Source organism: Macrobrachium rosenbergii, chromosome 19, assembly GCF_040412425.1.
Source record: "Macrobrachium rosenbergii isolate ZJJX-2024 chromosome 19, ASM4041242v1, whole genome shotgun sequence".
Classification (NCBI taxonomy): Eukaryota; Metazoa; Arthropoda; class Malacostraca; order Decapoda; family Palaemonidae; genus Macrobrachium; species Macrobrachium rosenbergii.
Window position 1 is genome coordinate 18268597 of NC_089759.1, and position 13060 is coordinate 18281656.

At 36.7% G+C, this 13060-nt stretch overlaps 1 protein-coding gene across 1 annotated transcript in view; it reads right to left on the minus strand.

Moving 5' to 3' along the window:
- The window catches only part of LOC136848434 (uncharacterized), a 32781-nt gene extending 23969 nt beyond the window's left edge, over positions 1-8812 (minus strand). Inside the window, exons 1-2 of the mRNA XM_067120722.1 lie at positions 8451-8812; positions 2315-2451 (exon numbers count right to left, since the gene is read on the minus strand). Coding sequence (XP_066976823.1) covers positions 2315-2451; positions 8451-8526 — 213 coding nt within the window. The 5' untranslated portion in view covers positions 8527-8812. The remainder of the gene's footprint in view (positions 1-2314; positions 2452-8450) is intronic.
- Between the last annotated feature and the right edge of the window lie 4248 nt (positions 8813-13060).

A 13060-nucleotide genomic window follows, 5' to 3' on the forward strand; every position in this document is an offset into this window, starting at 1 on the left:
TGGCAAGTGGATAATATCGGGTTCATTTACAAGAGTTTTTAATCGACATTATTATTAACATTCATTATTAAAAATGGACTTTCCAACTATTATCAAGTCGGGGATTACTGCAGTTATATTTTATATAGTCTCCTCTCTCTCTCTCTCTCCGACTTTACCGTTAATAAGACGAGCTTTACTGTCCTAACATTATCATTGTTGTTGCTTTTTAGTTTTCTGTAAAAGAAGACTATTGTGCTGGCTTTGTCTATCCGTCCGCGCTTTATTCTGTCCGCACTTTTCTGTCCGCCCTTGTAGAGTGCTACAAGTTGATCGTCCACCCTCCAGTCATCAAACATACTAAATTGCAGCCCTCTAGCCTCAGTAGTTTTTATTTCATTCAAGGTTAAATTTAGCCATAATCATGTTTCTGGCAACGATATAGGATATGCCACCACCGGGCCGTGGTTAAAGTTTCATGGGCCGCAGCTCACACAGCATTATATCGAGATCACCGAAAGACAGATCTATTTTCGGTGGCCTTGATTATGCGCTGTAGCGGCTGTACAGAAAACTCGACTGCGCCGAAGAAACTTCGGTGCATTTTTTACTTGGTTACTATTATTATTATTATTACTGTTGGTGTTGTTTTCACTTTTGTTTACTCTCAACCTTTATCGCCTCCCTCCTCATCATCCACGCCCCCTCCCTTTCTTTATTGATGCTATCTTCCTGTGCTCCTTCACGTCCCTCCACCCCCCACCCGCCACCCCACCCCCACCCATATATTGCCGCATGACACGACTATCCCATAAGCGATTGCGTCCATTTTGATGTTGTACATAGATAAATATCTTCCTTGGCCGGGAACTGTTCATGTTTTTTTTTTATCATAGAGCTCTGCTCAGCAATGTCTTTCCCTATTATTTTTTTAAGTTTCTTTATTTATTGTTTTTCTGTAATTCGTTCAAATAAACGTGGGAGCATTTCGAATATAATAATAATAATAATGATAATGCTAACGTTAGCACTGATGAGGAACACCGTTCAAGTGTTCGAAAGCCTTTGGTTTATTTTACATAGTAATATATATATACTGTATAATTGTGGATTTTTATTACGCAATAATAATAATAATAATAATAATAATAATAATAATAATAATAATAATAATAATAATAATAATAATATTATTATTATTAAACCGGTACCCGCACTATAAAAACCACCTAGTCGAATAGGATGACTGTGATAGACCGAAATAATAATAATAATAATAATAAAAAATAATCATAATAATGATACTTTACAGCAAGAAGACATAAATGTTACTGGAACCTTCATTGATTTCATTTAAAATAGTAGCTTTCAAGAATAGGCGTAAGTTACTCATTGCTCATAAAAGAAAAAAAGATATTAACTCTTCAAAATTCTGCGAGTCTTTATGATTACTAAGATCCCGCAGAGAATTTTGTATATAATCAAGATTAACACCAGAACTTACCGTAAGTCATAAATATGACTGAGCAGTTATGCATTTCAAATTCTACATTTAATCAAGCTTGAAAATAATGCAAGAAGATACATACATCTAGGCTTATACTGTATGTCCTTTAAATAACAATGTAAATCACTTGTAATTAGTCTCATAAATTTTGTTTGTCACTTGCTTATCCAGAGGAGTGTCTGATTTATCACATAACTTCCTCTCTCAATATTTGTACATTTGTAAGAGATGAACGCCTTGATTTATCACACGAGTATAATTCTCATGTAGAGAAGCACAGTGCTAAAAAGGTAAAAAAAATAAAAAATAGTTTCTGAGAGAGGACTGCATGATTTCTCACTTCAGTACAGCGTTTGCTAAACGATGGATATTGAACCAGTAAGTAAATAAAGTTCATGGAAGAGGTGTATCGGGTATTTACCTTTGCATCCGAATTTTCGTGCTAGCCAGAACTCGGTGCTAAAACCTAGAAACATTTCTAGCACTGCTCGTACTACTACTGGGGGGCCGTCGAGCATTACTGCCTATGTTCTGAGCAAAAAATTAGGCCTAACCAATTTCCTCGCACCTTTTCCACATCTATTCCCTATCGCCAGAGTTTTGTTTGATGCTCTGTCTCCAGAGACTTAGGTCCTAGGCATTTCCTCCCCAACTATTTATTTGTGCTGATATATATCACCATTCACATATCCAGAGAACCTTAGTTATAGTAATATTTTTCTTCCCTCTTTGGAATTCGACTGATTTCCATTCTCCAGACTTTTAACATAGTCTGTCCAGAAAAAAAAAACACCAATAAAATTTTAAAAGATTAAAAAAAATACTCACAGGGGCCCCCTGAAGTTCACCGTTTTGCCCGTGAGACGTTGTGAAGACCCTGGGTTGCTGGTCTATCACGCGGTGAACAGCTGGGTAGTAAGACATTCCCCTGTCGTATTCTGTGTCCCATTGCTTAGGCGCAGCTCCTGTAAGAAAGGGAACTCAAATTGATCTTTAGGCACGTGCAGATAACTCCCTAAATAAGATATGTGGCGTTCCTGTGATAAAGCAAATTTCAACTGTTCGGGGTCAGATGTATATTTTAATAAGTGTCTGAGGTAAGTTTTTAAAAACTCAGTTTCATGGCTGATAAGATGTTTATTTGGCTGTATTAGATTTCTGCAGCTTTGTTTATCAGGTAAGCTTTTTAAAATCCTCATACTATAATTAATTCATATAGAAAGGTAAACCCTGAATGAGACGGGTATTATGTGTTACTCCTGTGATAAAGCAAATTTCCACTGTTCAAGCTCAGAGGTACATTTCAATAACTGCCTGAGGCAAATTTTTATAAACCCAATTTCATAGCTGATAATATGCTTATGAGCTCAATTACTTTTTTGCAGCATTGTTTATCAGGGAAGATTTTCAAAATCCACATACTATAATTAATTGAGATATCACATAATAATGTAAATTTATTGACCTTGTGTGATTGGGTGAGGTTCGGCAATATTGATAATAAGAGCTGACCTGTTAATTATTTTTACATAGATTTTACATCACACTCATTTTAGAAACCCCTCATGAGATAGATCAATGAAACCAAAATAAAGCAAGTTACTTTAAGGAATATCGTTGAAACGAAACACCCCTGTAATAAAAATTTTTATCATTTAATTGGGACAGATAATAAAATCGTGCAATACGATAAGCATATACCAATTACAGAATCATATCCTGTTCTCACAGTGCTATCTAAGGTTGACAAAAAAATTAATCTTCAAGCCTTCCTGTAAGTGCCTGGACACACCCTCTGATACCCAGCATGCCCAAGACAACCTTGATCAAAATGGCTCTAGTGATGTCTTCAACACAGTTAACCAAGATGCTATTATATGTAGACTAAATAAATTGGGTGGTGGAGACAGGTAATTAATCTCAGTCACAGTTATTTTGAATAACAAAATCATGAGTTGTTATTGGTGTAATGTTCTTAGTGACCCAAGGACTATCACTTCTGGTGCTCCAAAGGAAGGTGTTATCACACCTGTGTTATTAATAGCCTGTACTGATGACACAATTCTTGGCCTTAGGAATAACGGCATGCAGATAATGCAACAGATGTAATTTTTCATGCTACCCAAATATGAAGTGAAATGGTTGTTCATCTTAACAGAGATTTATGATAGATAATTCAGTGGTGTAGTGAACTATCTGACTGGTTAACGAGTCTGTTCCCAAGCTCCAAGTCCTTGATTCCCCATGACAAGGAAACACCTTAACTGAAGATTAGAAATAGTCAGCAACATTTTGCATTCCTTTCAGTTTTCTGTAAAAGAAAATTATTGTGCCTGCTTTATCTGTCCGTCCGCACTTTTATCTGTCCGCACTTTTTTGTCCGCTCTCAGATCTTAAAAACTACTGAGGCTAGAGGGCTGCAAATCGGTATGTTGATTATTCACCCTCTAATCATCAAACATTCCAAATTGCAGCCCTCTAGCCTCAGTAGTTTCAGTAGTTTTTATTTTATTTAAGGTTACAGTTAGCCATAATCATGCTTCTGGCAACGGTACAGGATAGACCACCACCGGGCCGTGGTTCAAGTTTCATGGGCCCGGGGTTCATACAGCATTATACCGAGACCACCGAAAGATAGATCTATTTTCGGTGGCCTTGAGAATACGCTGTAGCGGCTGTACCGAAAACTCGATTGCGTCGAAGAAACTTCGGCGCATTTTTTACTAGCTGATTTCCAGCTTACTTTATAGGAGCATTTGAAGAACAATATTCAATAATGCAAGAGAACTTAGTATCGTTTACAAAGGTTTCTATTATTTATACCGAGAAGATAACATTCAGGTCCTCTATTATGGAATGTCTTCAGCTTCTCGAGTTTTTATCTTCAAGACTGAATTTTCAGAGTTGTGATGTCCTTTATCCAAACAGCTATTTGCAAATAAAATTTACGTCCCCAGCATTTGCTGAGGAATTGAATTCAAGGTGTGTAAAACAAGAATGATTAAATATTTTCCTTTGAAGAAATATCTGGCAAAGGTTCAACGTATGTATGTATGTATGTCCGTATGTAATTATACAGTATACATATATAGTTATATGTATATATAGATACATAGATAAATAGAATATATATATATATATACATGTATATATATATATATATATATATATATATATATATATATATATATATATATATATATATATATATCTATATATATATGTATATATATACATATATATGTGTGTGTGCGTGAGTATGTATATATATAGAAAGTTGTTGTAGCCGAACGTCTGTGTGCCTGGAAATATTCTATTTTCCAAGAAAACTTCAGTAAGTGCACATAAACAAAAGTGATTCCCAGGATGCTTTGACTGAAACGTTTTATTCAAAGAAAAAGCCATTACAATCTATCGTTTCCCACGAAAAAATTATATGTAAACAAAATTGCTTCCTCCCTGCACGTGAGCGAAAGGGCGAGGAATGGAGCCTGGTCAATTGCTTCTTACCCACATTTTTATCAAAATGAAAAGAAATGGTAATCCACTGTGAAATTGCATGGCACCAAAATAGCAAGAGATCTTGCCGGAGTCACGAGAACGCAACCTTGATAAGTATTCCGGAATATATTTCGAGACTTGCAACATTATGCACCGAGAGTTGTATTCGGGACCCCCGTCTTGGGAGCCAAGGGATGAGAATTATCCGTCAGTAACTGCTAATTATTCTTTCACAGTCGCCTGGTATTATCTCACAGTTGTTCTGTTCTCTAAGTTCTGGTTGCGTATGTCAATGTTATTTATTATTGTAAAGGTAGGCAACACGTATCATTCATGATTTATCCTTATCTGCAAATTCGAGGTCATGAAACAAATTCCTTCTCTTGTAACGTTCCGTCAGTGACCAAATATATTGTTTCTGATGAAAAAAATATTCATTAAATAGCGAAAATAAGACCATAGGAAGCAATTTCCGATTTACATGGTTTCATAGACAACGAACCCACTGAATTAAAGAAATCTTTGCTTACAGAAACAGTGCTTCCTAAGTTTTTTTTATGTTCACGAACGCCTTGCCTGTGTGTTCGTTCTTGAACTTGCATAGGCCTATGTATAAACATGAAGAAATACAGACCTACGTTGACCAGCGCATTTTTGTCTTCATTTCCTGATTCAGAAATGAATAAGACCATTAAAAGCAACTCAGAAGAAATAGACGGGAAAAATTCCACAAACCAGCGAAGATAGTGAAATAAAGGACAAGAAAGAAGAATGACCTTCAGTCTTCGCAATAACGATGACATATGGATCTTCAGTCCATTTTATGCTCTCTGCCGCCTTATAATTTTCCTACATATTCACCAGTCTGCTATTATGACTCCACTCTCGAGTGCCTTAGTTAGATTTGCTTGTCGACACATTCTTAAGCGACGACATTCTTTTCCGAGCTTTTGCTCTTCATTGGATGGGGTGGGTAGATCTCTCGGCTAGCACGCTGTTGGCCCAGCGTTCGACTCTCCGACCGGCCAATGAAGAATTAGAGGAATTTATTTCTGGTGATAGAAATTCATTTCTCGTCATAATGTGGTTCGGATTCCACAATAAGCTGTAGGTCCCGTTGCTAGGTAACCAGTTGGTTCTTAGCCATGTAAAATAAATCTAATCCTTCGGGCCAGCCCTAGGAGAGCTGTTAATCAGCTCAGTGGCCTGGTTAAACTAAGATATACTTAACTCTTTTCCGAGCTTTGACACTCAATAACTAGGAAATTTCGAAGGCAGGACCTCAGAATTGGCAAGAAAGGAGGTTACGGTTGTGGGAAAGTAAGTCCTAAAGCATTGCATGTGTCACTACAGCGGCCTTTCTCCCATACACCCCTAAAAAGACCCAAAAATTATTACAAATTGTTTCAGTAAGCTGAAATTCTGAATGGGTTGCTTGTAGTGTTCCTTAATATACCTCAATTTATATTTTACCTTAAATGATTCGCGAATTGAACATCTGCCTGGTAATTTCATTATTATAGATATGTTGAAAATGAGAATATTCCTCCCGTCCAGTTGAATTAGGTCCTTTTAGTAATATATATATATATATATATATATATATATATATATATATATATATATATATATATTTGTGTGTGTGCTTTCATGGCTTTAGAGCGGAAGAATTTAAGTGGCGCACCTCTCTTTGAGATGAGCTGAATAAGTGCATGTTTGCAACAGATAGGATAACATCAGGATTCACAAAAATAGGATATAAAGGCAAGTAAGAGGAGCTACAGTTGTTCATCTGCCGAGGTACAGCAGTGAACGTGTGACTGTGTGGCTGACCAGCATGCATGGGGTGTATGATAGGAAAGGAAATGTTCCGAAGCTTCTGGTTACGATATCAATTGTTCTGCTGTGTCAGGGTAAAGTTGATTAGTATACCTCGGAAAGTGTATAACAGGGTTTGGATTGATAAAGGAAAGGCAGATAACAGAAGGATCAGTAAAGGACGAAGAGTATGGGTCGGGACAAGAGAGAGGAAGAGTGAATCAGGTATCTGTTATAAAACAGTGTTATGAGAAGCTTTAAGGTAAATATTACGTGGCACACATGGATTGGAAAATAGCTTTGGATAGAATTTATAGAAATGTAATGTAGATAATGCCGAGGATATATATAACAGAGTATATAATCTGTTGAGGGCAATTAAAAGTTTATCATTCCAGCAAACCATGTGTTAGAACATGTGGGTGGGAAAGTGACTGGTTGAGTGTCCAAGTGGGTCTAAAGTAGGGTTTGTAATTATTCCATGACTGTTAATTTCTTAATGAATGTGAGCAGTCTTTAAAATCTCAAGAGATGTAAGTGCCGAGTTGTAAGACAATCAAAAGTGCCGCGAATGCTGATACGAGAGATAGACTGGAAACAGTTGAGGCATATAAGAACAGAGTAATAAATAGTAGACAACAGAAGAATAAATAAGGTAGAGTCAGTGAATTAGTGAAACAAGGAAGGTAGCAGGGCCTATGTGGAAGATCTGGAACCCAAAGTTTAAGGACATCGAAAGGACTGCTGAGCCTAATATCCTTTATGGAAGTGAAGTATGCTTATTGACTGCAAATGAAGGTAAACAGACCAGAATTGTTGGGATGAATTACTGATTGCATCCTGTAAGTGGTATCGAAAGGAATGAAGGAATGAGAAATGAGGAGATCCATTATACTGATAAAGATTTCGTGATATGAGTGTAGTGAGAACTGCTGAACATGGAGGAAGATAGGACGACGACAATGGTTATAATTTAAAAGTGTTGGAGGAAGCAAAGGAAGGCCTAGGAAGTGCTGGATAGGCGTGGAGAAGGTTTTTGAAGAAGTCCTTCATGTTACATATAAAATAGACGTAAATTACACGTCATGGACAGGGTATACGACACGCTGCAGATGACCTTTACAGATATCTTAAGGCCATAAAATTTAGGAAATTGTCTTCATAATAAACTATTGCTAATCTAGTTTTCTTTGCGGCCATCCCTTACTCTGAAAAATGGCCTGTTGTATATATGTACACACACACACACTTACATATATATGTATATATATATACATATGTATATATATACATACATATATATGTGTGTGTGTACAATTTATATATATATACTTATAAATGTACACATACAAATTTACATATATCCGTGTAAATAATCATTAACAAAAATAGCAACTTTAGATGCAGACAGAGGCATAGTGTTCTTGATTGCTATTATAGATCCGTGTCATTGTACCTTTAAGACCTCATTCGATTTAGGCGGCAATGTGGAATGCAGTGTTGCCATCTCCAAAGCACCAATATATCTGAATAACCACGTTATAAGGTAATTACTTTACGCATCACCAGCTCCGCGAAAAGGGGACTCTAACACTGACTCTAGTCTCAGGATCAAAATCGAGACAACTGCACCACACTTCCTTACCAGTCGTCACTTTCCTGGGTAGATACTCGTCGTAATACTGTGCAGGATATACTTTGTTGTCCTTGTAATAAGCCATAATGCCCCTCTGGTGCTCCTGCGTCTATGGATCCTCATGGCGAATTTGCATCAACCCAAACAAGGGCTCGATAGAAAGATAACGACGGAGGATTCACTGCCACATATTCGACACGGGGAAGGTCACTGTCCTTTGGCTCGCTTTTCCAAGAAGAAGAAGAACAACAAAAACAATGGAATCAACTTCATTAGGAGTTCAGGCGGGGAATAATGCCATTATCACTGGGCGACGGACTCGTCGGAGCGACCATGCTCGAGGCTAGGCTGATTTACAACTGCTAGCCGTGGTTCTCATGTGGCTAAACATCAGAGGAGATGCATAACAGAGAATATTGATTCGTTTGGGAGGGAGGCTCTCTCTGTACGCGCGCAGTTTCGGGTTCGACCTTCTTGTTGAGGCGGTTCTTCAAGGGAGAATCTATAAAGAAATGGAGAAACAGAAGTAGAAACACGGCCGAAATTATTCTATCTTCTGTGAGAGTAGAAGAAACAGGAGAAGGAAACATTTAAAGTTATGCTTCTTTCTTGAAGAGTTGGGGAAAATAGGAAAACATTCTACCTTGCTTAAGAGTTGGAGAAATTAGTAAAGGGGAATCTTCCTATGATGAATATCGCTCTTGTGCACTACCTTCCATACGGTTTATCTCTTTTGTTTTCCTGACCGCGTTCCGTAAAGTCAAGTTTTCATTCATGCTCATCGCCATTTTTTTCCCCCGTTTTAACTTCGTAGAGGGGTTAGTGCTGTCAGTGCACCTCTTGGGGTGCACTGTAGGCATTGCTAAAGGTTCTTTGCAGCGTCCTTCGGCCCCTAGCTGCAAACTCTTTCGTTCCTTTTACTGTACCTCCGTTCATATTATCTTCCATCCATATTGCTATCCAACCTCTCTTAACAATTATTTCATAGTGCAATTGTGAGGTTCTCCTCCTGTTACACCTTTCAAACCTACCCACTCTCAATTTCTTTTCCAACCCTGAATGACCTCACGGGTCCCAGTGATTGGCCTTTGGCCTAAACTCCATATTCCATTCCATTTTTCCGTTTTAAGTGTATTTTGGCATTGTCAACTGTCTACGTCTTTTCCTATTTTTTTTTTTTTTTAAGATTTTCCCTATCTTTCTTAAATTATATTGAGCTTGACTTACAGCTGAACTTAAATGAAAAGAGAGGGACTGGGAGAAAGTGGGTATCTTTCTTAAAGTAGGGAAAAGGGCGGAACGTGGAACTCAAGGAGGAAGTGAAGGGAAAAGAAAACGTAAATGAACAAACGAGAAGGAAAAAGAAGTAGGAGGAAGGATGGAGGATCTAGGCTTAAAAAAAAAAAGAAAGTAAGGTGTGTTTGTAACGTGAACTGAAATTAACAAAGGCCCCCCACAAAATAAAAAAGAAAATAGCTGACTGAAAAAAATAACGATTCAGAAATTACGAAGGAATTCAAGTCCAGTAACAAGCAATTCATGATGCAACACTGTTTTACCCCCATCTTCACCTGAAAAAAAAAAAAATTAAATAAACAGCCACAAATCTTAGTTAACAAGTCTTGGCTGCAGGTAAAATAAAATTAGGCAGCAGGGAAAAACAAAAAGAATAGAATTATACCTTAGAACCTATGAAGGATAAAAAGAATGTTCTATACTCCAAGGCCAAGAGAGACAAGGTCTACCCAGTTGGGTGGGGTAGCCTCCCACCTGGGGTAACTACGTAGGCGATGACGTATCTTAGAGGTACCTGCTCGAGGTCACTTTTTTCGTTTTCTTTACGCAATAAAGAGGTAGACAAAGCTCCGCCTACATGGGGGATCTGGGGGGAAGTGAGCAGACCCTCTCTTTCTCTTGGTCTTGATATAATCATTCAAATGTTCCCTGGCTGATACGCAGAAAGCTGTAGAGGCGATATTCCTTTTGTTTTAAAAGATTCCAAAAGTAAGTGCGATAAATACACAACTCACTCACAGGGACGAGTTACTTGAACTTTTTATGACGCGATATTCTTAGACCAAACAGTGAAGTTTTTCATCCCTTCATTTGTCTGTTCTGTTGTTTATTTGCTAATGCAAAGATTGTCATTTATTTATTTAGGTTTATATATTTATTTAACACGGTCGTTCATTTACTTATTTATTCATCTACTTCTAAAGACAAGATAATAAAATTTTCTGTTTTATTAAAGCTTGTCTTGGAAGTCAATTTAATTTTAGGTTTTGTCTGTGTAATTGTTGATTCCTTCTGAATAATAATAATAATAATAATAATAATAATAATAATAATAATAATAATAATAATAATAATAATAATAATAATAATAATAATAATACTGGATCGATAGGGTACAAACATTTCGTTGCTGGAACTTCCATGCTTCAATAAAGGTAAAGAAAGCCTTTGTTAATTATTCAGCTAAGGTGCATGTTGAGAACTGTTACCATAAACAGTGTCTCACCTGGATGACTCCAGTTTACGTTCAAAGTAATGCCGAAACCTATGAAAGAAAATTATTCGTTCCATATACAAAGTGTGTCACAAAGAATGCTTTATTTTATACATTTACTTTTTACAATAAATATGATCTTTCATAACTTCCACCTTTAGGAGATCTGACAACACACCGTAATTAATATTTCCTGTTTCTAACAACAGGTATTATATTTCTGCCACTTTCGTAAAACTACTTCAAAATAAGACCCTGATTTTTTTTATGTGAAAATCACCAGCCATTTTCACGTTCTTGTTATACATATGTTTTTTCTTTTTATAGAAAACGACAGCTATTAACAGTTTTTACCCACTTACGTAACGATGCCAAAAAAAGGGGGAATCGATCCCTTTAAGAAAAAAAATGTCATCTAGCACAAGACTCAATGTTCAAGAGTCATGCTATACCATACTTAGTCTTTCAAGGTCCGTCTTCGTAGAGTTAAGGGCAGTCCGTTCTGAGATGTTATTTCAGAGTATGGTCTGTGGCATTTCCCTTTTACAGACGAGGTCAACCCACTTATAGAGAAAATGTCCCTTCAGATTATGGTCCAAGGTTCTTCCCCCTATCTGTCCAAGGATACATCCCTCTTGAAAAAATACTTTTAAGAATGTGGTCTAGAGCATGCGATTTTTTTATTTTTTTTTTATTCTTGGTCCAAAAGTAGACCTAACTAGAAAGGGTAGATCTACTCTTTTAAAGTGGAAAAGTTATTAATTAGGGAATACGGAAACAGGTGAGAACTGAAGGTTTCATTGAGAGGGAAAGGAAATATACACAGAAATAAGCTCTTCAAGGATTTATGGGCTTTTGATGATAATGTAGATTCTCCCACATAGCAGAATGTTACATTTATCGATGTCTCAATGGCTGGTCTACAGAATTAAACTTTTCGTGTTATTATACACCAGGTAAGACCGTTTTCTGTATGTTTTTAAGCGCTACACTATAGGTCAGAGGTTTATACAGCACGGATTCTCCTCTGTTATTAGTGAATGACACCGATTTCCATATTTAAGAGGAATAAATAGATTAACTATGAGAAAGCTCTGCTTTTGTCTTTAAGCATAACAAATAAACAGCTAAGTACTCACATATCTTCCAAACATTAGACAGAAACAGTAATATTCGTTTGAACTATGTTTAAAATTGAGAAACAGAGCAAGTACCCACTCAATAAGACTTACTGTACAAGAGCAACCGGCAGTGTATTTAAAGAGTACATGCAAACTGGATCTCTCCATGAAGAATGAATCCTATGGCAATATGTAAGAAGTTGTTTTCTCATAGTGAATGGTTACAAGTTTTCCGGAAAAATGAAAGGTTCCTCCATAAAAAATACCGATACTGAGACGAACCCTGGAACATAATGATTATGACTATAAACTAAAAGAGCACCCCATCAAAAATAGATAGAAAACCAGAAAACCAGAATTTCAGAGAATGTGAAACGAGGGGGAGCATTTCCTACCAACTCAGCTCTCAGAGAAATAAAGAATTCCGCCGACAGATGGATGACATCGCCTATTGCACTAAAAGTGAAGCATCTCTTGAGGTTGTTTACCAATTTCAGTCTTAAGCCTTACTTATAACAATAGTATTTGCACGTCAAATAAACTTCAAGATTTTCAAAAAGATTCCTGGAACCTTAGTAGCATCCCTAAAGACACGAACTTGAGGAAATACTAAAATCTTGGACACTAAAACAGAATGAAAACTCTCTGACAATTTTGCCAAATGAGATTCATCCGAAGCAAGACCTAAATTTTTGGAGTTGCCAGAACTTCACAAAAAGCAAAAATTCCAATTCTTAAAATTGTTTGAAGGAAGGAAAATTGAACAGGGTGCGGCCCAGAACAGCACATTGAATTTCAGAGAATATTGAATTTTATGATGATTAATGAGTATGTGTCCCACGAAAGGAGAAAAGCCTATGACCATATCTAAAAAAAAAAAAGTGCTTCCACAAATAGGATGCCAAAAATTTTCTAAACATGGCAAGAAACAGAAAATTGGAGCAAAACAGTGATAATTGAGGGAATATGAGATACTATAACTTTACTTT